At 36.4% G+C, this 25,103-nt stretch overlaps 1 protein-coding gene across 5 annotated transcripts in view; it reads right to left on the reverse strand.

The window, feature by feature from the left end:
• The window catches only part of LOC135113190 (intermembrane lipid transfer protein VPS13D-like), a 475,970-nt gene that overhangs the window by 31,987 nt on the left and 418,880 nt on the right, over positions 1–25,103 (reverse strand). For all 5 annotated transcript variants that reach the window (XM_064028315.1, XM_064028317.1, XM_064028314.1 and 2 more), the window contains 3 exons: positions 19,895–20,067; positions 17,061–17,280; positions 10,262–10,436 (listed from right to left, as the gene is read on the reverse strand). In XM_064028315.1, the coding sequence (XP_063884385.1) occupies positions 10,262–10,436; positions 17,061–17,280; positions 19,895–20,067 (568 nt within the window). The remainder of the gene's footprint in view (positions 1–10,261; positions 10,437–17,060; positions 17,281–19,894; positions 20,068–25,103) is intronic.

Raw genomic sequence — 25,103 nt, forward strand, 5'->3', positions numbered from 1 at the left:
TAATGGTGCAGTTCTGTGCTACAATCATTCCTCCATCTGAAGATCTCCCAGGATGGAATAAAATGTCACAACAGATTTAACTTTTGATCAGCTCCTTGGAGCCCTACCACCTAATAAAGGAGAAATGGTTAAACAAATAGAAAAGACAACAGAAGCTAAACAACAGTCAGGTAACTGTTGCTTTTAAACCTTGTCTGCATAAGATATGCTTTCTGGCTACACAAGTATAATATATATATATATATATATGTATATATATATATGTATATATATATATATATATATATATATATATATATATATATATATATATATATATATATATATATATATATATATATATATATATATATATATATATATATATATATATATATATATATATATATATATATATATATATATATATATATATATATATATATATATATATACACATACAGTGGAACCTCGGTTCTTGAACTTAATTTGTTCTTGAATGTCATTCAAAATCTAAAATGTTCAGAAACTGAAATTATTTTTCTCATTGGAATCAACAGATTAATCCATTTCCAGACACCATGTCTTAGTGGCTTATGACAGATGCTCACACTGCCAAGATGACTGCTTCACATCTCCAGCTCAGAAATTATATATCCAGAGAGGATGTAAGGGAACTCCTACAGAGTGACACAGAGAGGAGCAACCCAATTATTGCCAAAATTAAAGTGATCATAACACTCACAGACATTTTGCTGTTGGGAAAATGCAGTTGCACAGTGGTGACCGCATTGTGGGTCATTGATAGAGCCACAGGTGGCTCAGGATTACTCCCAGACCAGCCAAAAACTGTTCACTTACATTGAGGCTCTTCAATGGGATCAAATTTACCTTATTTCAAAGACTGAATTACTATCTTACCCAATGCCCCTCTTCCAAATACATAAAAGTGAAATAAATATTTATAGAAATTATAAATTAATCATAAACAGCAGCTTTTACTTTGTCCTTAAGTATTTGAAATCAAGTAACTTTGTTCAAGAACCGAATTATGGTATGGCAACCAAAGCAATTATGAGCTACAAATTTTGTTTGAAAACTGATTTTTTTGAAAAGGGAGGCATTTGGTAACTGAAGTTCTAGTGTGTGTGTGTGTGTGTGTGTGTGTGTGTGTGTGTGTGTGTGTGTGTGTGTGTGTGTGTGTGTGTGTGTGTGTGTGTGTGTGTATATATATATATATATATATATATATATATATATCTGGGATACTCCAGTTATAGCATGTAGAACTTTGTTACAAATTCAACGTTCACAGATTCAGTTATTCATGGATTGGCGCAACAAGGGAAATGTACATAGATTTGATTTTTCACAGGTTGCTACCAATTCAAATTTTGTACCCAATGTAGCTCATAGCCACACATAAACACACACCACCTGCCACACCAACTCACATTTCCTCTGCTACCAGCTAGTATTGTTAATTTAGCGGTTTTTTGGTGGTGATCAATTTTGTACATCATTTCCTACTTCCTGTGTGTATATATATATATATATATATATATATATATATATATATATATATATATATATATATATATATATATATATATATATATATATGAATATTTTTTTTTTATATGTAGGAGGGACACTGGCCAAGGGCAACAAAATTCCAGTAAAAAAAATGCCAACTGAAATGCCAGTCCCATAAAAGGGTCAAAGCAGCAGTCAAAAATTGATGAATAAGTGTCTTGAAACCTCCCTCTTGAAGGAATTCAAGTCATAGGAAGGTGGAAATACAGAAGCAGGCAGGGAATTCTAGAGTTTACCAGAGAAAGGGATGAATGATTGTGTTTGAAAGGTGGACAGAATAGGGGTGAGCGAAAGAAGAAAGTCTTGTGCAGCAAGGCTGTGGGAGGAGGGGAGGCATGAAGTTAGCAAGATCAGAAGAGCAGTTAGCATGAAAATAGTGGTAGAAGACAGCTAGAGATGCAACACTGCGGCGGTGAGAGAGAGGCTGAAGACAGTCAATTAGAGGAGAGGAGTTGATGAGACGAAAAGCTTTTGATTCCACCCTGTCTAGAAGAATGGTATGAGTGGAACCCTTCGAGACATGTGAAGCATACTCCATACATGGACGGAAAAGGTCCTTGTACAGAGTTAGCAACTGGGGGGATGAGAAAAACTGGCAGAGATGTCTCAGAATGCCTTACTTCATAGAAGCTGTTTTAGCTAGAGATGAGATGTGAGGTTTCCAGTTCAGATTATAAGTAAAAGACAGACCGAGGATGTTCAGTGTAGAAGAGAGGGACAGTTGAGTGTCATTGAAGAAGAGGGGATAGTTGTCTGGAAGGTTGCGTCGAGTTGATAGATGGAGGAATTGAGTTTTTGAGGCATTGAACAATACCAAGTTTGCTCTGCCCCAATCAGAAATTTTAGAAAGATCAGAAGTCAAGCGTTCTTTGGCTTCCCTGCATGAAATGTTTACCTCCTGAAGGGTTGGACGTCTATGAAAAGACGTGGAAAAGTGCAGGGTGGTATCATCAGTGTAGGAATGGATAGGACAAGAAGTTTGGTTTAGAAGATCATTAATGAATAATAAGAAGAGAGTGGGTGACAGGACAGAACCCTGAGGAACACCACTGTTAATAGATTTAGGAGAAGAACAGTGACTGTCTACCACAGCAGCAATAGAACGGTCAGAAAGGAAACTTGAGATGAAGTTACAGAGAGAAGGAGAGAAGTCGTAGGAGGGTAGTTTGGAAATCAAAGCTTCGTGCCAGACTATCAAAAGCTTTTGATATGTCCAAGGCAACAGCAAAAGTTTCAGCAAAATCTCTAAAAGAGGATGACCAAAACTCAGTAAGGAAAGCCAGAAGATCACCAGTAGAGCGGCCTTGACGGAACCCATACTGGCAATCAGATAGAAGGTTGTGAAGTGATAGATGTTTAAGAATCTTCCTGTTGAGGATAGATTAAAAAACTTTAGACAGGCAGCAAATTAAAGCAACAGGACGGTATTTTGAGGGATTAGAACGGTCACCTTTTTTAGAACAGGCTGAATGTAGGCAAACTTCCAGCAAGAATCAAAGGTAGATGTTGACAGACAGAGCTGAAAGAGTTTGACTAGGCAAGGTGCAAGCACGGAGGCACAGTTTTGGAAAACAAAAGGAGGGACCCCATCAGGTCCATAAGCCTTCCGAGGGTTTAGGCCAGAAAGGGCATGGAAAACATCATTGCGAAGAATTTTAATAGGTAGCATGAAGTAGTCAGAGGGTGGAGGAGAGGGAGGAACAAGCCCAGAATCGTCCAAGGTAGAGTTTTTAGCAAAGGTTTGAGCGAAGAATTCAGCTTTAGAAATAGATGTGATAGCAGTGGTGTTATCTGGTTGAAATGAAGGAGGGAAAGAAGAAGAAAGTTACTAGAGATATTTTTGGCTAGATGCCAGAAGTCACAAAGGGAGTTAGATCTTGAAAGGTTTTGACACTTTCTGTTAATGAAGGAGTTTTTGGCTAGTTGGAGAAGAGACTTGGCATGGTTCCAGGCAGAAATATAAAGTGCATGAGATTCTGGTGATGGAAGGCTTAAGTACCTTTTGTGGGCCATCTCTCTATCATGTATAACAAGAAAACAAGCTGTGTTAAACCAAGGTTTAGAAGGTTTAGGTCGAGAAAAGGAGTGAGGAATGTACGCCTCCATGCCAGACACTATCACCTCTGTTATGCGCCCAGCACACAAAGACGGGTCTCTGACACGGAAGTAGTAGTCATTCCAAGGAAAATCAGCAAAATACCTCCTCAGGTCCCCCAACTAGCAGAGGCAAAACGCCAGAGGCACCTTCACTTAGGGGGATCCTGAGGAGGGATTGGAGCGATAGGACAAGATACAGATATGAGATTGTGATCGAAGGAGCCCAATGGAGAAGAAAGGGTGACAGCATAAGCAGAAGGATTAGAGGTCAGGAAAAGGTCAAGAATGTTGGGCGTATCTCCAAGATGGTCAGGAATACGAATAGGGTGTTGCACCAATTGCTCTAGGTCGTGGAGGATAGCAAAGTTGATGGCTAGTTCACCAGGATGGTCAGTGAAGGGAGATGAAAGCCAAAGCTTTCATCTCCAAGAAGTCTCCAAGAATGGAGATCTCTGGAAAAGGAAAGAAGGTCAGAATGTGCTCCACTTTGGAAGTTAAGTAGTCAAAGAATTTCTTATAGTCAGAGGAGTTAGGTGAAAGGTATACAGCACAGATAAATTTAGTTTGAGAGTGACTCTGTAGTCGTAGCAAGATGGTGGAAAACTCGGAAGATTCAAGAGCGTGGGCATGAGAGCAGGTTAAGTCATTGCGCACATAAATGCAACATCCAGCTTTGGATTGAAAATGAGGATAGAGGAAGTAGGAGGAAACAGAAAAGGGGCTACTGTCAGTTATCTCAGACACCTGAGTTTCAGTGAGGAAAAGAGGATGAGGTTTAGAAGTGGAGAGGTGGTGTTCTACAGATTGAAAATTAGATCTTAGACCGCGAATGTTGCAAAAGTTAATGAAGAAAAAGTTGAGGGGGGATGTCAAGACACTTAGGGTCGTCAACAGAAAGGCAGTCCGACCTGGGGACATTTATGGTCCCCTCCCCAGATGGGGACTCCGAGGCTGGTGTAGGAGTCGCCATGATGATTTTGAAATTTTTGAGTGAAGGGTGTGTGTGTTATTAGGTGCTTGTAGTTTTGTGTGGAGGAAGAGAGTTGTCTTTAGAGGGCAGGCTGTGACTGCCCCCTTGTGTTGTGAGACACAAAGGGAAACATTCTGTGAGGTCACAGCTGGGTTTAATGATAAGTTCACAGCACCCCCTGAACAGTGCTTTAAACCTCGCTGGGAGTAATTATCATTTTGGCAGGTGTCATATATATATATATATATATATATATATATATATATATATATATATATATATATATATATATATATATATATATATACGAGTATATATATATATCATCATAATTTCACCATGCCCACTAGGGGACCTTTCAAGACACATGTTGTTTGTTTGCAAAAATGTACAGTAGACAGTACATTAACAAAATGTGTTTCTTTTCCACAGCAGACATAAGGATAGTATGTGTGGTGATGACACAGTATTGGCATTGAGTTGGTGATACTAAGGAGTAGGGATGATGGAGGGTGACAGGCCACACCACAATATTCATTATTTTATTTTATTTGATTGAATATTAAATAAAGTCTGTAGTGATGATGCAGCACTGGCAGTTGTGTTGGTGTTACTGAAGAGAATGGTGAGAATGGAACAAGAGGCTACATCACAATTTTCATTATTATTTTACTTCCTTTTATTAAATATTAAATAAGATGTTTGTAAATCCTTTACTTAAACATAATCATAATGGGGTCAGGAGTGTTTCTTAGGATGCTGTTGTATAGGGGGTGAGGAGTTTTCTTAGGAAAGTACAACAATTATTCATGGGTGCTTCTGTTACTTAACCCTTGGAAGTGTTGAGGACTGATTGTATTGGTTTGCTTTACCCCATCCTTTCATCTTCCAAATGGCCTCTCTCTCCTGCTAAAATACAATTTCTTTATAAAGTTGCTCTTCATCACCTCAACATGGCCACACCTTCTCAGTGTGTTCCTTCCTTGGTCTATCGGTGCATGACAAGGTATCCTCTGCCGCACTCAGCAACTAGTTCTTTGTATTATTTATATTTTTCATCAAAATGTAATGGTAAATTTTTTTTTGCTTGCTGTCTTTATTTAATTTTAAAAAAGGTTGTGTTTAGTGTAGTGTTAAAAGTAAGAGATGAGATGGCATTGGAGAGCATACTGGTACCCTCTGTGTAAGTGTAGCACACACACACACACACACACACACACACACACACACACACACACACACACACACACACACACACACACACACACACACACACACACACACACACAAAGCAAAAAATATTCATGAATTTAAAGTTAGGAGACAGGACAGCATGAGCATAGCTCTTTTCCTGTAAAGCACAACTAAGCAAATACAACTAGGTAAATACACACACACACACACACACACACACACACACACACACACACACACACACACACACACACACACACACAAAAAAAAAAAAAAAAAAAAAAAAAAAAAAAAAATGTAAGTAACTGTTGGATGGTGTAAGTCAAGACTGCTGTAAATCGAGGACTCCCAACACACACACACACACACACAGACACACACATTATATTCTTTTTCTATTCTTTATAAAAATATATTCAAAGACAAAATGTCTTACCCTTCATATGATTCACACCCTTTCCAAGAAACAGTTTAATTTCTTAATGCTATCTATTCAAGAGTTGAATCAAAAGTTTATCAAAAGCATTTACACAATTTTGCATGTGAGCAACTTACCTGGGATGGTGATGGGCATACTTTAAGTCATTGCAAGCACAAATATTGTGATTTTACTAATGGCAATGACACTTTTATTTCACATGCTATTATACCTATATTTTACTCAGCTGAAACTAAATGATATTGTGACCAAGATGTTTGATAAAAAAATAAAAAAATTAAAAAGTAGTGTAAAGGTTAGGATATTTTAACAGTCAAGGGTTGCTGGACTGGAAGATAACTCAACCTATGTTCTGCACCTATTCATGGTGGACACAGCATAAGAGGAAACAAAGCCAATATTGTCTTTGCTGAACTCAGGATTTGAACTCCGGTCTTGTTAGTTGTAAGCTGATTGCCTTTATACACTCCTTTCTCCATATTTTGAAATTCATTCTAATGTGCATGACTAACTAAGCATAAGTTTCTAGTCCAACATCACTACCACGGAATGAACATGTCTTATTAATGGCTTTAGTTTGTGTTGAAAGCTAATTTTGTTTTGTATGTAGCCTCAGTGCAGTTTTTAATTTTGCTAATTGGTCTTGCTCAACAGACTCTGGCTATTAATCTTCTCATCAATCTCATGTATGCACTGCACATATGATATAACTGTGTAATGGATGGAAATGTTGAGTGGAAAATAATCTTTCACCACTTTCTCTAAAATTTTCTTATCTCCTCTCTTCCATTTTTACTTTAATCATTTTAAAGGTGCATCCACATAGATCCATGTATATCTATTCTTTTCTTCTTCACTGCCCATTCTGTCCATGATCCATACTACCCAAGCATCTATACATCCTTCCATCTGTTAGGGACGCAAGAAGTGTTCATCCTTCTTTTCTTCTTCCCTTACTTTTTTTTTTTTACATTACACCATACACCACTCCTTCCAGACCCTGTTACACTTTAATATCATTCCCATTCTGTAATCACTGATTCCCAAACCTTTCATAAAAGATGCTAGAATTCTTGCAAAATCAGCCTTCCCTTCTTATAACTTAAAAGTCCTTCTCTTTCATGTTTCATTCATACAGTTTATAGTCACTGAACTCCCTCTCACATACAATTAGTCCCCTCAGCGTGAGATGAAGCCCCTTTTTTTGCCCATGACCATATTGTCTTCCCTACAAAGGGAACAGTGGCAACTGGCAGTAGCACACTGGTTTCCCAAAAGGGACAACTTTTATCAGATTGTCTATTCAGAAATCTAGCTAGAGTTATGTACAGTAAAATCCCTCTCATCCAGCATTCGAGTATCCAGCAGCTTCAAGTATCCGGCACATTTTTCCCCGAGCCTTAAAATCAATAAAAAATCAATGTGTACTCATAAAATCAATTAAAATTCCTGCGCGAGGCATACTTTGTCCCCTCGCCACCAGAGCGCACTGCTTCGCGCCACCTGCAGCCCACTGCACTATGTTTAATCAGTGACTCAGTCCCGCGTGTGCACTGTTCATCGCCTGACGCCTTCATCATGCCTAAAGTTGTAGAAAAGAGGAAGCGTGTTGTGCTTACACTTAAGCAGCTGATCAGATCAGCTGCTGATTAAGATCAGCTGATCTTTGTTATGGTAAGATGCGTGAGTGTAGGGTGGTGATTGTGGACATAATTTCACTTCTATTCAAGTATCCGGTATGTCGGCGGTCCCATTGATGCCGGATAAGAGGGATTTTACTGTATATATAATTTCTTTTAACAAAAATAAAGATTTGAGGAAAAGGAAAAATAACCACAAAATTTTTAAAACAAACAAAATAATTTAAGATGACTAAAGCCACAATGTTGATGGTTGTAGCAACACACTCCATTGGTTGTACTGACAAAGTGTAATAAGAAATTTGGGGATGGGCTAGCCTACTCTTCCTTATAAATATAGGTTTGTTGTTACACTTCCCATAAGACACTTTCCAGCTCTTAGCACCAAGGCAGCACATCTCAATTAAATGTCACTAGTTATACTACTGTCCCTTTTGAAGTACAGTGAACCTCAGTTACTGAAAACCTCCCTTTCCAAATAAATTTGTTTTTAACACAAATTTTGAACTCATAATTGCTTTTAATTGCCATACCATAATTCAGTTCTTGAACTAAGTTATTTGATTCCAAATACTAAAGACAGCAAAAGCTACCATTTATTACTAATTTATAGTTTCTATACATATTTCCTTTGTTTTTATATATTTGGAGAAGAGACACAATGGATAAGACAGTAATTCAGTCTTTGAAATAAGGTAAATGTGATCCCATTGAAGAGCCTAGATGTAAACAAACAGGGTTCAGTGCTCAAGAGTAATCCTGAGCCACCTGTGGCTCTCTTGATAACCCACAATGCCATCATTACCGCACAACTGGATTTTCCCAGTAGCTTTCTCCAGCAGCAAGATGTCTAAGTGTTATGATCACCTTCATTTTGGTGGTAAGTGGGTTACTCTCTGTGTCGCTCTGTAAGGCTTCCCTCACTATATCAGTGACAAAGATCTGCACAGTCTAAACAATATCTTCTGCTGAGCTCCATATCACTAAGTTTATTCAATACATCCTTTCTAGATAAATAATTTGTGAGCTGGAGATGTCATGGAACAGCCATATTAGCAGTGGGAGAGTTTGTCATAAGCTACAAAGACAGGGTGGATGGGTGTTTGGGAATGAATTAGTCCATTTTATATTGATTCCTAAAGGGAAAATTGTTTTGGTTTCTGCACATTTTGGATTTCAAACAGCATTCAGGAATCAATTAAGTTTGAGAACCAAGGTTCCACCATATTTAAGATATGTGTAATTATTACCAAAGTTTCCTACTTAGGAATCTCATACTTGGGAGTTTCATCATTCTACCTACTTATACTTTTAATATTTAGCTTAGTATTTAAATAAATGCACACCAATCAAAATTTTCACGCAATTTACAAGGCAGAAAGTCAGGAACATATGAAAACAGCATTATTAATGATACTAAAAATATGAATGTATTAAAAAATGAAGATATAGTACATTTATCAATTTTCACAAAGCAGGTAAGCCATTCAAGAAATGTTCATATATGGAGATATAATGAGAAATTATTCAAATACTTCTCAAAATATAATTTTCTATGTCAGATATGAGATGCTGTTTTCCATAAGTCCATCTTCCCATAGTTCAGGTGTTGATCACTCCAAATCAATAACATCAAAGCATAACATTGCTCACATACACAAGTAAACAACACAGGTGCTGGCAAATCAAACTGGCAGAGGAGAACAGTGATTTAAATATAGAGATAATTTTGGAATTTTCACTCTCCTAAAGAACTGATGTTTCTCTTGTGTTGAATTATACAGGCTATTATCTCCCTACCTGCCAATAAAAATGGATGTCCAACCACTGATTACATACTTTATGTACAAACATGAATATGACAATGAGAAAATGATTGTGACAAAAGTTTAAACTTGATATATGTTGTCTTTGAATTAATAAATATAATTTCTTTGAAGTGACTCTTAAATTATGTATATTTTCTATTCAAGATAAGAGTAGTGCTAATATGATGATCACATAATAAATGAGTAATAACTCAAATGAACTTTGATTTCTTACAGAAAATCAGGAGACAATGAAGATGATGATAGCAACATTTAAAAAAATAGTGGATTCTGCTTTTAAATGATGTCTATAAGATCCTGGTGTAAGTAATCTGCTTTTATAATGATTGTATTTTGCCCCCACCTTGCTTACCAAGACAAATAACATAAGCAAGTTGAATCTTAATTTCTCATAATATTCACAATGGAATATTACATAATGACATAACTAATTTCTAAGACTTGTTGTCCCTAAAATGTTGATGGTAATGAATAACAGGAGTCACTGCTGGTGGTGGCAGAAGCATCAAAAGCTTACCCGTCACCTTTGCGGTGGAGTTGGCCATGCCATGCGTCACATTCCACACAAGGCCACCCACTGAGCCTTCATGGACCAGCTCACTCACGCCCTCGCTCACATCGGCCAAGAAGCCGGATGGATTACCTAAGAAATCCGTGGATCCCAAGATCTTCATTGCCTGTGACTTCAGTTCCTGAATGGAAGAAACATCTCAATAGTTAAAAAAAAACTGAGGAAGAAGAACCTTTGCAATCTGAGAGATGCATGCTTTTAGGTACTATTAAAAAACCTACTCTAACTTACACTGTAAAAATTTTTAGAATATGTTTAGTGATGTTGTAAGAAGATAAACCCAAAACCAAGAACCAGGAAAAACACATCACAAAGTCAGTGGTGCCAATGAAGGTCAAGCAATATGATGTGTCTAGTATGTTAGGTGGAGACTTTGGAAGACACAAGAGGCTCTGTTGCTTGTAAAGTGAAACTATGGATTATATAGCAGGAATACATGCAAAATGAAACATAAACCAAGAGTTAGCCAGTAGCCAGTATTCTCAATCATTCATCCATTTTTCTGGTATGCTCTGGAACTTCCTGCCTGATTCTGTATCTCCTCCTTATGATTTCAACTTTTCAAGAGGGAGGTTTAAAGAGACCTATCCTCCTATATTCTTATTGTTGTTTTTAGGAATGGGAACTCAATGAGGCTTTTCTTAATTTTTATAGTCACTGGCCAGTACTCACTGGCCAGTAAAAAAAAAAAAAAAAAAAAAAAAAAAAAAAAAAAAAAAAAAAAAAAAATATATATATATATATATATATATATATATATATATATATATATATATATATATATATATATATATATATATATATATATATATATATATATATATATATATATATATATATATACTGTGTATATACACAGTGGAACCTTGGTTGCCGAATGCCTCCCTTTTCAAATAAATCAGTTTTCAAACAAAATTTTGAATTTGCTATTGCTTCAGTTGCCATATCATAATTTGGTTCTAGAACAAAGTTACTTGATTTCAAATATCAAAAGACATAGCAAAAGCTGTCGTTTATTACTAATTTATAGTTTCTATAAATATTTACTTCAATTTTGTATATTTGGAGGAAAGATACAGAGTGTAAGACAGTAATTCAATCCTTGAAATAAGGTAAATGCGATCCCTTTGAAAAGCCTCAATGTAAAGAAACAGTTTTCAGCATTCACGAATAATCCTGAGCCTCCTGCGGCTCTCTCTATGACCCACAATGCCATCACTACTGCACATCTGCATTTTCCCAGTAGCTTTTCCAAGCAGCAATATGTCTGTGTTTTGATCACCTCCATTTTGGCAGTGAGTGGGTTGTTCCTCTGTGTCCCTCTGTAAAGCTTCCCTTACTAGATTGGTAACAAAGAGAATACCTGCATGCTAAACAATATCTTCTGATGAGTTCTGTGTCACTAAGTTCATTCATTACATCCTTTCTGTATAAATAATTTGTGAGTTGGAGATGTTGTAGAGTGGCCATCTTAGCAGAAGGAGTGTCGGTTATTACCCACAAAGACATGGTAGACTCATGTCTGAGAATAGATTAATTATTTTACATTGATTCCTGTGGGGAATATAGTTTCGGTTTCTGACATCATTGTTAGTCTCTATTTTTATCATTACATGGTAACTTTTTTCCCATGGGGCACATTTATCTAAATTCTTTAGTTAGGTTGATTCCTTTTGTTAATATTAGGTCAAGTCCTGTTGGTTCGCCATCTCCCCTATATCTTGTATTTTCAGTCACCCACTGTATCATTGTGTTTTCCATAGTCAGCTTCAGAAATCTTTCTCCCCATGAAGGCTTGTTTCCTCCTGTCTCAAACATTTCCCAACTTACTTCTTTTTAATTGAAGTCACCAACCAATAATACCCTTTTATTACTTTTGATTAATTAACTCAAACACTGAATGGTATCTTCTATTATTTTCTCATGGTCTTTCTTGCTCCAATAATTTGTTTTGGGTGGTACACAGGTTGTTATTACTGTCAGTATTTCTCCATTATTATCCTCCAAGTTAACACTCACTATTTCTGCTTTTTCTTCCCCATATTTCACTATTTTTGTCTTCTCCTCTATTCTTGTCATTATCATTACACCTCTCCCTACTTTACCAATCCTGTCTCTTCTCCACATATTGTAGTTATTGTTAATGATTATCTGATTTTCTTCTTTGAGCTTTGTTTCTGTTAAACACACCACCTTTGGATTTTTTTCTTTTAAATAGCATTGTAATTCCAGATTTCTGTGTATCTATCCATCTATGTTTGCATATATCACATTCAGTCCTTCATTTTTACAATTTTTTCAATTTTATTTTCATTTACTTCTTTTCCTTTATGTACCATTTCTTCACTCTGTCTCCCAAAACTCTCCCAAAAAATTTAGTCTTTTCTTCTGTTCTTGATTAATTTTCCTCTTTAGCCTCTTCATACATTCCTTTCAATGTTTTCCGTTCTTCATTCTTATTCTTCCTAATGTATATATCTTTGCAATCTTGTAATAATAATAATTAATAATAATAAACGGTTTATTATTCAGGCAGTTAACAAACTGAAAATGTACATAGGGGGTGGGGAAATACTTAACATTAATCCTAAAGGTAAGTCTATGTGTGTGTATGTGTGTATTTACCTAGTTGTATTTACCTAGTTGTATAATACAGGGTCCGAGCCAAAGCTCAATTAGTCCTGTCTCCATACCCGAATTTGTCCAATTTCTCTTTAAACATGTGCACACTCTTTGCCGCAACTACCTCTTCTTTTAAGTTATTCCATATTTCAACCGTTCGATGCGGAAAGCTGTATTTCTTAATATCTCCCAAACAATGACTGTTCTTTAATTTCTTCATATGTCCCCTTGTACGTCTATCTCCTTCCTCCACTTTTACAACTAGGTCATCTCTGTCTATCTTCTCCATGCCATTTACTAATTTGAACATTGTTATCAGGTCTCCTCTTTCCCTTCTTTCTTGCAGTGTTGGTAATCCAATTTCTTCCAGTCTTTCCTCGTAACTTAGGTCTTCCAATTCAGGTATCATTTTCGTAGCTGTTCTTTGTATTCTTTCCAATTTCCTTATATCTTTCTTTTTGTGTGGAGACCATACCACTGCTGCGTATTCCAGTTTGGGACGTATCATGTGTGTTATGATTTTCTTCATCATTTCTTTGTCTAGGTAATTAAATGCCACCCTGATATTTGCTAGCAAATTATATGTAGAGCCAAATATTCCATTGATGTGTTTTTCTGGTGAAAGCGTGTCTTGAATTATTACTCCCAAGTCTTTTTCTTCTTTCCTCTTTGGTATTGTGATACCTCCCATCTTATACTCCCATGAAGGAGTGTGTGTGTGTGTGTGTGTGTGTGTGTGTGTGTGTGTGTGTGTGTGTGTGTGTGTGTGTGTGTGTGTGTGTGTGTCAATCCACATCCCATTCCTGAAAAGTGCAGAAAATAAGGTATCCTGGTTTGAGGCCTGGCATGGGTGAGGGCAGCAGTTCATGACAAGAGATGGTCAAGAGCAGATGTGCATGGCAGAGAGCTGTGTCAATATGTCTTGAGCCTGTATAGTGTCCACTTCAAGTCTGAGTGGCAGCCTGAGAGATGTTCTGAGTGTGTGTGCAACTATGGCCTTGTGCTTGGATAATAAACATGTGTCTTGTGTACCCAAGCATGTTATTACCACCAAGAGTACTTGGCTGTCTGAGTCTTGTGAGAGTAGAATCCTTGTATCTTCGCCATCACTATGATTATCCCAGTAGTAAGTGCAGCAAGCTGCTGCCCCATGTGCCTCTGGGACACAGACAGTAAGGATGGGGTTTGCAACAATATTCTCCAGCTGTCCTTTAGTAAGCCAGTCAACTGCTGTCATGTAAAACTCTATCATGGGTATGGTTTTTATAAGAGGCATCATAAATAGATAGATAGATAGACAGATAGGTTGATGAATAGATAGGATAGCCTCTATAACTGGCAAGCAGTTACTCTTGTCTTACAACACAAGGCGGCTGTATACTAAAAAAAAAAAAAAAAAAAAAAAAAAAAAAAAAAAAAAAAAAAATATATATATATATATATATATATATATATATATATATATATATATATATATATATATATATATATATATATATATATATATATATATATATATATATATATATATATATATATATATATATATATATATATATATATATATATATATATATATATATATATATATATATATATATATATATATATATATATATATATATATATATATATATATATATATATATATATATATATATATATATATATATATATATATATATATATATATATATATATATATATATATATATATATATATATATATATATATATATATATATATATATATATATATATATATATATATATATATATTAACATCACTGATGAAGAAGAAATTGGCAGAGATGACTCATAACACCAAACTTCAAGGAAGCTATTTTTTGGGCCAAAGATGAGAAGTGAAATTTCCAGTTGTGATTTTCAGTAGAAGATAGTCCAAGTGTATTCAATGTAGGGGAAGACAGCTGAATGTCCCTGAAGAAGAAAGAATTCCACTGATGAAGAGGGGACAGTTGTCTGGCAGACTGTGTTGAGAGGATAGGTGAAAGATTTAAATTTTTGAGGCATTGAAGAATACAATATTTGTCCTACTCCATTCAGCAATTAAAAAAAGAGCTAATTGCTCTGTGGCTTTATTGCACAAATTGTTTAATTTTTGTTGAATTGTAAGTCTAGCAAATGATGATGAGAAATGCAGGGTAGTCATCAGTAAAAGGATGGATATGGCAAGAGGTCTGGCTAAGAAGATAGTTTATTAATAACTAAGAGTGGATGATATGACAGAATCCTTTGGATCACTACTGTTATTAGACTTAGGATAACAGTAGTTATCTCCTACTGCAGCATTAGAAAAGCCAGAAAGAAAACTTGATCTAAATGTGTAAAGAGATGGATAGAGAGTGTACATTAACTGTAGAGAGATAATGTCTTTGGAGAGAAAGCTTTAACAATAGTATACAGTATATATAGAAAATGATGGCATGGAACAAAACACTTTAAAAACATAAGTGAAACATAAATTAGGTAACATTAACCAAAAAAGTGACATTCTATTGCACAGCAACTGGACTTTGTGATTGTTTGAAAGTGATGTGGCACTGAGTCAGCAATGCTACATAGGTATTTGGGGTGTAACTCATTCCCTGTGATGAGATGGCCTTTTCCTTCAACTTGGTTTTCATTATTGTCCCATTATTCTTTATGGTATTTCTATCTGAAGAACTGCTTGGCAAGAAATCAAAGAAGGAAACATAACAATCAATAAGCCACTCTGACATTTTGCTGAATACCAGGATGCCCCATCTTACATAAATATGTTTACATGACTCTTTGATGTGGACTTTGGTAGGTGTTTAATGGTAGTTAAAGGAAGCTATAACAGTTAAGTTTCACATTCTTTGGTAGGATGACATATGCACAAGCATCACAATATGATAAGGATCTCCACACCATGAGGGAATTGGTGTATTTCATGGTCTGCTTGGTTTGATGAGGTTCCAGTGGGCTGCTTCTCTGCCTCTGATACACATGCTTCTTGGTTTTATAAGACACTGTGAATGTAGCCTTGTCCAACCATGACATTCTTCTTTGCTGCTGAATGGTTCATCTTTTGTGTGCTCTAACAATTCCAAGCTTACATGAATGAAGAGCCTTGGTAACCCATGATTTAGGAATGGTACAATACTTTCAGAATTCCAGTACTCTTCCAAGCAACATTCAAAGCATGACCCCAGTGAGCTTGAAATTTATTTTGTTGTTGTCTAGCCATAAAACAGGGATGGACATCCACTTATTATTTGAGGAGACTGTCCTTGCAGTTGGTTTGTGAATGGATAACAGAGTAGTGCTCCCAACCCTGCTTTTTTTTTATCCATTGTTGTACTGTTCTCAGGATGATTTCAGTAAGCACCATGACATCCAAAGTATCCTCCTTCATTACTGTATCCATCACAATCACCTGTGTTTTAGATGTTCACATTTGGCTGGTATAGTAAGAGGGATGGAGGTGTTGCAAGACAGAACTACAAGGGAAAAATAACCAAAGCTGGGAGATGCATAGATCCTTACACTATTACTACTTCATAATGAGTTGCATTCACTCCTTGAATTGGAAATGCCACAGTAGGTTGAGTTTCCAGATACCATACTACCCAAATCATTCCAGATTCAGGGACAGCACTGCCAATTATTAGTTCATGTGGAAAATGGTGGCATAGGCTCTATCATACCACCAGTTTCTGTGTGTGCTGTACTCTGCTGTTACTGAGACACAAAAGAAAATAGAAGCTACATAATCAATAATTTGCAGTACCTTAGCTTTCCTACCATATTCACCTTCTCAATAATCCTTTGTATCTATGATGACTGATAAATTTTCTGCTATAATGTGAGAACAACTGCTTAGTGCCATTAAGATGCTTCAGTGTCAATGATGATGAGACATTCACAAGTATATGATTTCTACTGTATCTATCTATCAAGATCTATACAAAGAGGTGCAACTGAGCTGATCTAACAAGTATCACAGACCCAAATAACTTCTCAATTCCTTTGGGTTCTTTGGGTTCATAAAGTTCATACAAAGCTTTATGTCACCAGCTAAGAAGAATGATTACTCTTCTTTTCATAAACAGTAGAAAAGGTACAGTAAGTTTACCTCCTTGTAGTGCTTGGTGATGCAGTCAAGAAGAAAACGAGAGGTCTCAAAGGGGTGCCGTCGAACAAAAGGTTCCAAGTTGACACTAGCATGCTCAAATCTGACAAGTGTGAGCCCCATCTTCCTCTTGACGTTCTTTAATTCAGAGCTCAGTTTCTTGGAGGTGAGCACACTTAGACGTACTTGCTTCAGCTGAAGCTCCAGGATAGTAAAGTAGTACCTGTGGGTGAATCCATTAGTAGAAAATAGAATATCTTTTCATGAACTGTGAATTTGGAGAAAAGTTAAACTGAGTACTGTATAGTCATAATATATATATATATATATATATATACAGAGGTGATAACAGAGGTGATAGTGTCTGGCATGGAGGCGTACATTCCTCACTCTTTTTTTTGTCCTAAACCTTCTAAACCTTGGTTTAACACAGCTTGTTCTCGTGCTATACATGATAGAGAGGTGGCCCACAAAAGGTACTTAAGCCTTCCATCACCAGAATCTCATGCACTTTATATTTCTGCCCGGAACCATGCCAAGTCTGTTCTCCAACTAGCCAAAAACTCCTTCATTAACAGAAAATGTCAAAACCTTTCAAGATCTAACTCCCCTCGTGATTTCTGGCATCTAGCCAAAAATATCTCCAATAACTTTGCTTCTTCTTCTTTCCCTCCTCTACTTCAACCAGATGGCACCACTGCTATCACATCTATTTCTAAAGCTGAACTCTTTGCTCAAACCTTTGCTAAAAACTCTACCTTGGATGATTCTGGGCTTGTTCCTCCCTCTCCTCCATCCTCTGACTACTTCATGCCACGTATTAAAATTCTTCGCAATGATGTTTTCCATGCCCTCGCTGGCCTAAACCCTCGGAAGGCTTATGGACCTGATGGGGTCCCTCCAATTGTTCTCCGAAACTGTGCCTCCGTGCTTGCACCTTGCCTAGTCAAACTCTTTCAGCTCTGTCTGTCAACATCTACCTTTCCTTCTTGCTGGAAATTTGCCTACATTCAACCTGTTCCTAAAAAGGGGGACCGCTCTAATCCCTCAAACTACCGTCCTATTGCTTTAATTTCCTGCTTATCTAAAGTTTTTGAATCTATCCTCAACAGGAAGATTCTTAAACATCTATCACTTCACAACCTTCTATCTGATCGCCAGTATGGGTTCCGTCAAGGCCGCTCTACTGGTGATCTTCTGGCTTTCCTTACTGAGTCTTGGTCATCCTCTTTTAGAGACTTTGGTGAAACTTTTGCTGTTGCCTTGGACATCTCAAAAGCCTTTGATAGAGTCTGGCACAAAGCTTTGATTTCCAAACTACCCTCCTACAGTTTCTATCCTTCTCTCTGTAACTTCATCTCAAGTTTCCTTTCTGACCGTTCTATTGCTGCTGTGGTAGACGGTCACTGTTCTTCTCCTAAATCTATTAACAGTGGTGTTCCTCAGGGTTCTGTCCTGTCACCCACTCTCTTCTTATTATTCATTAATGATCTTCTAAACCAAACTTCTTGTCCTATCCACTCCTATGCTGATGATACCACCCTGCACTTTTCCACGTCTTTTCATAGACGTCCAACCCTTCAGGAGGTAAACATATCACGCAGGGAAGCCACAGAACGCCTGACTTCTGATCTTTCTAAAATTTCTGATTGGGGCAGAGCAAACTTGGTATTGTTCAATGCCTCAAAAACTCAATTCCTCCATCTATCAACTCGACACAACCTTTCAGACAACTATCCCCTCTTCTTCAATGACACTCAACTGTCCCCTTCTTCTACACTGAACATCCTTGGTCTGTCCTTTACATATAATCTGAACTGGAAACTTCACATCTCATCTCTAGCTAAAACGGCTTCTATGAAGTTAGGTGTTCTGAGACGTCTCCACCAGTTTTTCTCACCCCCCTAGCTGCTAATTCTGTACAAAGGCCTTATCTGTCCATGTATGGAGTATGCTTCACATGTCTGGGGGGGTTCCACTCATACTGCTTTTCTAGACAGGGTGGAATCAAAAGCTTTTCATCTCATCAACTCCTCTCCTCTAACTGACTGTCTTCAGTCCCTCTCTCACCACCGCAATGTTGCATATCTAGCTGTCTTCTACCGCTATTTTCATGCCAACTGCTCTTCTGATCTTGCTAACTGCATGCCTCCCCTCCTTCCGCGGCCTCGCTGCACAAGACTTTCTTCTTTCTCTCACCCCTATTCTGTCCACCTCTCTAACGCAAGAGTTAACCAGTATTCTCAATCATTCATCCCTTTCTCTGGTAAACTCTGGAACTCCCTGCCTGCTTCTGTATTTCCACCTTCCTATGACTTGAATTCCTTCAAGAGGGAGGTTTCAAGACACTTATCCACCAATTTTTGACCACTGCTTTGACCCTTTTAAGGGACTGGCATTTCAGTGGGCATTATTTTTTCTATTAGATTTTTGTTGCCCTTGGCCAGTATCCTTCCTACATAAAAAAAAAAAAAAAAAAAAAAAAAAAAAAAAAAAAAAAAAAAAAAATATATATATATATATATATATATATATATATATATATATATATATATATATATATATATATATATATATATATATATATATATGAAAATATAGAAAGATACCAAATAATAATAATTTAGGTGTCTATTCAGAGAATGTCATAAGCAGGCATTTCCTTAATATATCAGTGAATCTAAATAAAATACAGCAATTTTATAAGAATTCCAAGCTTAATATACAACAACAGCTGATACTGTTTCTATGAGCTACCTTTCACATCCTCTTCCCCTTTTCCCCAAATATTTTCTTATTTACTTGAAGCTTTTTAGGATTTGTGATGCTGTCCTCACCTGGTGGCATTAGCAGAGGTAGCAGCGGCAAGCATCCTCCTCATGTCATATTGCCGCTCCTCAACCTTCTCCAGTTCAGAGTCTGACTGGTCATAACCTGCTAACAGCAACAACTTGAACACCAGACTCTCCTCCAAGGTGAGGGTGAGGTTCTTCATGGTTAGGTTCAAATTCTGTGAAAAGTGGAAAAAAAAAAAATTGCAGCAAATTCATGTAAGGAAGAGGTACAAAAACAGATGATGGGGGGGAGGGAAGTATACACAAAAGATTTCAAAGGAATACACACATCTATTATGAAGGCAGATGGAGGGTAAAAAAAAAAAAAAAAAAACTGGAAGCAGGAGTATAATATTTGCACAAAATGTAAGGAAGAGAGTTCCAAAATGATGTCAGGCACCAATGAAAAGGTGTTTAATGATGAGACAATAAGGCACGAAATGGATTAAAATGGATGGGATTGCTTAGATATGAGATGGAGTGTGCTATAAAAATGTTGAAGAGAAGTTAACTGTGCAAAATTACTTGTTCACTTTATTATCTAATGCATGTTAGGAGTGGAATTAAGCATGAACTACATAAATAATACCAGCTATGAGGGGAAAGAAATGAGAGATAAAGATGATATAAATGGACAAGATTGGAGACAATGTAATAACTATTTAACAGAGTAAATAAAAAATAAAAATAAATTAATTAATTAAATCTGGATACAGGATATGGAGAGGGAGAATAAAAACAGAAGTGAATGAAATATGAGTCTTTGCTGTCACACAGCACAAGGGATGGAACATCCCTTGTGCTCTCCTCTCCTCTCATCAGTCCCAGCAGCATTCACACAAGGAGCATATCTCATCAGCACACCCCACAACACTTTAGAAACTTTCTTCTTTAAGAAAGAAACTGAGACCTTTGTGTATTTCCTTCTAACCAAATGCTCATGCAAACAAAGTTAAAAAAATAAAAAAGATGCCAATTTACTCTACTGGCATGTGCACCAGTACCTATAAAATAAAAGTAAAAATGATATTGCTTGAGCAGCTAAATGTGGGTATGATACATGATGCCGAGGGCTGCTTGTTCAAGGGAAGTGGAATGTACAATAAAAGATGACATTTACTAGTATATTCTTTTGTGCTTTTAGCTTTTTTCATGCAATTTTTCTATATCATGAGGGAGGAGGAACAAAAAATGTAGATTTCACAATACCACATATGTCTCTTCTTCCCTAATCACTACAAATATCAGGAATATGTGAAGTTAGCTTTTTTGCTGAAAAAAAAAGGAGAAAATCTTTTTATATGGAAGAATGTGATCATAATCACATTCTTCCATATATAAAGCAGATACTAAAGCTACCACAAAATGTAGTCAAGCCTCAGTTTTTAAAAAGCTCCTTTTTCTAACAGATCAATTCTTGAACAAAATTTTAAACTCATAATTGCACTGGTTGCCATAAGCTAACTCAGTAACTGAACAAGCAACTGAGCAGCATGGCATCACTATGTGTGTCAATGACACTGCAGACATAGCTCAGAGATTACTTGTCCTACACTGTTCTTTGATTTTGGCAATATTTCTTCTATTTTTTTCTCTTTACTTCATAAACCACCATGGTACCTAAGAAAGTTAGTGAAAGCATAAAGGCAAAAAATAAAATAAGGAGAACAACAACAGAGGTGAAAAAGAGATCATGAAGAAGTATGAAAATGGAGTTCACATCTTAGATCTGGCTTTGCAGTTCATCAAGCAATAATGGATACTACTGTTGCCAAAGGATAGAGTTTGATTACCAAGGAAAGGGTGATGTCTTTAGAAGAAGAGGAAAAGTTGCTGATCAATGGAAAACTGGGAACAGTAATTTCATTGGTTTTGTGCATGAGTGCAAGCACTCCCTGAGTTACAAACAAATTAGTTTCTAGATGGCCATTTGTAAGTCATTATATTTGTAAATTGTTGTGTTTCGTGCTTGCTTTCTTCTAAAGCCATAGTGCTAAACTTGATTATTGCTAAATTCAGAGTACTGAAAACACAGAAAAACCCTTATTTATGTTGGCCACAAGGCCTAGCACTATGTAACTGCATGTTTTGTCCTCACATACAGCATAATGCACCCTCACCACATTTAGAACTGTATGTGTGTGTGTGTGTGTGTGTATTTACCTGGTTGTGTTTTACAGGAAAAGAGCTATGCTCATGCTATCCTGTCTCCATATCTATAAGCATCCAGCTTAACTTTAAATTCATGAATATTTTTTGCTTGTACCACTGTTTCATCTAAGTTGTTCCATATTTCTATGCTTCTATTTGGGAAACCATATTTCTTGATATCTCTTCTACTTGCTGTTTTCCTCAGTTTCACTCCATGTCCTCTTGTATCTCTTGAGTCCCACACAAATAAGTCTTCTTTGTCAACTTGATCCTTACCCTTTAAAGCTCTGTATATAGCAATCAGGTCCCCTCTTTCTCTTCTCTCTTGTAATGATGGAAGCTTCAATGTCCTTAATCTTTCTTCATAGCTTAAATCTCCCAAACTTGGTACCAATTTGGTTGCAGCTCTTTGGATCCTTTCTATTTTCCTTATTTCCTTTTTATTATGGGGTGACCAAACAATTGTGGCATATTCCAGTTTTGGTTAAATCACATAGTCCATCAACTTTTTCATCATCTCTTCATCCATGCAAGCAAATGCCAATTTCATCTTTCTTAACAACTCATAGGTTTCTCCAACTATTTTGTTTACATGTTTTTCGGGTGATAAATTATCACTTATTGTAATTCCCAAATCTTTTTCTTTTTTGGTTTTCTTAATTTCCACTTCTCCCATGATGTAGGAACTTGTAAGGCTTCTTTTGCTTTTTCCTAATTCCATCACCTTGAATTTCTTTGCACAGAATTCCATTTCCCATTTCTTACTCTATTTATATATCTTATTTAGATCTTTCTGTAATATTTTACAATCCACATTGTTTTCCACTCTTTTCAATAATTTTGCATCGTCTGCAAAACAGACTTATATAACTATCAACCTCATCCACCTTATAGTTGAAATACACCAGAAACATTATGGGGGCTAAGACTGTCCCCTGTGGTACTCCATTTGTAACTCTACACCATTCTGATTTTTCTCCCTTTATTAATGTTCTCATTTCTCTGTCCCTCAAGAAGTATGTAATCCAATTCAGTGTGTTGCCTTGCAAACTGCCTATATTTTGAATTTTCCATAGCAGTCTCTGGTGTGGTACCTTATAAAATGCTTTTTATACATCTAAATAAACAAAGTCTCCCCAACCCTCTCTCTCTTGAATTATATCAATTGCTCTACTATAAAAGCTCACTAAATTCGTGACACAAGATCTTCCACTTCTGAGACCAAATTGTCTGTCAGTCAATGTATGTGTTTCTTCTAAATATTCCATCCATCTGTTTTTAACTATTCTTTCTGCTATTTTTGCCACCACACTTGTTAAGGACACTGGTCTGTAATTCAATGGATCTTCTTTATTACCTCCTTTAAAAATGGGCACAATATTGGCTCTCTTCCAGTCTAGAGGGATTTTTTCTTCCTTCAAAGAACATACTATGGTATTGTGTATACTTCCTGCCAGTTGTTCACAGCAATCCTTAAGTATCCAGTTGGACACTCCATCTGGTGCTTGAGTCTTACTTACATCCAATTCTTTCATAATCTTCTTAATTTCACTTATGTCCACCTGTATCTCTCTCATCACATTGTCTCTGTGCTATGCTCTTTCTCCTTCAAATTTGCTTTCTTTGGCGAATACTGACTGGAAGCACTTGTTCATTAATTCCACTTGTAACCATGTATATTCATGTGTAATGTCATCTTTCATTAATTTATCTATCATTTGCCTGTTTTTCATCTTCCTGTTCACATATCTGAAGAATAACTTCGGCTCATCTTTGCACTTGTTAACTATATCTTTCTTATAATTCCTTCCTTCTTCTCTCAGGATTCTGATATATTCATTTCTTGCCTTCTTGAATTCTTCCCATTTCTCACTTCCTCCTTTTTTTCTCCATCTATTCCATGCTGCTTCTTTTTCTTTTCTTGCTGTTATACATCTCATATTAAACCAGTCTTTTTCCTTTTTCACTTCCTTTTTATTTTGATCTTCAGGTACATATCTACTGACCCCTTCATTATAAATTTCCATGGATATATCCCACTTTTCCTGCATACTACTTGCCGTGAACAGTTGTTTCTATTTAGCCTCTGCAAAATATTCCCTCAACCTGATAAAATCTGCTTTCTTGTAATTATATCTCCCATTCTTGTAAATTTAATTCCTATTTTCTGTTGGACCACTGCCTATACTGAATTCAATTAACAGATGGTCACTTTTACCTAGTGGGCACTGATAATTTATTCCTTCAATGATGTCCATTTCCTTTATAAACAACAAGTCTAGCCTTGATTCCTCTTCATTACCACCAAATCTTGTATTTTCTCCAATCCATTGGGTCATAGTATTTGTCATTATTAAATTTAGAAGCATATATCCCCATGACTCTTCTCCTCTGTCCATGGTCCACTCTTCCCAGCACACCTCCTTGCAATTAAAGTCACCCATAAGTGTTATATTATTACTCTCCGCCAGTATTCTCTCCAAACAGTTACTAGTATCTCTTTACAATAATTTATAATCCTCTTGTGTCCATGCATTCGTCTTTGGGGGTACATAAGCCACTGCAAAATCTGTGTGTGTGTGTGTGTGTGTGTGTGTGATTTTTCTTCATATTCAGCATGTTGCAGCATTGCGGAGGAAGTTTAAATAACATGGCACATCTTGATATTGATTAGGATTCCTGGATGTTCATAACTCTAATGTTCAAAAGTTGGGGAGCATCTGTACTGTTTTAAAAGTTTAAAGAAGTAATCATCTGGGGTCCAGGAATAGACAAATCCATTTTACATTGGTTCCTATGAGGAAAGTTCAGTTTTTGAACAGCTCTCAAAAACTAATTAAATTTTGTGAACTGAGGTTCCCCTGTATATGTATGTTCCAAAACCCTGTAATTGGTGAATTGGTGTACATTTACACACTGGTACATGATGCAATGGCATGGTTGATTTCTATCTACTGTCTAGACTTTAAAACAGCTTTTCTTTCATTATTTTTAATCAATATCTGACAAAAACAGTGGAAAACTTATAGAAATGTAATCATTACTATACCTCTTGACTGAA

This window comes from Scylla paramamosain, chromosome 25 (assembly GCF_035594125.1).
Source record: "Scylla paramamosain isolate STU-SP2022 chromosome 25, ASM3559412v1, whole genome shotgun sequence".
NCBI lineage: Eukaryota > Metazoa > Arthropoda > Malacostraca > Decapoda > Portunidae > Scylla > Scylla paramamosain.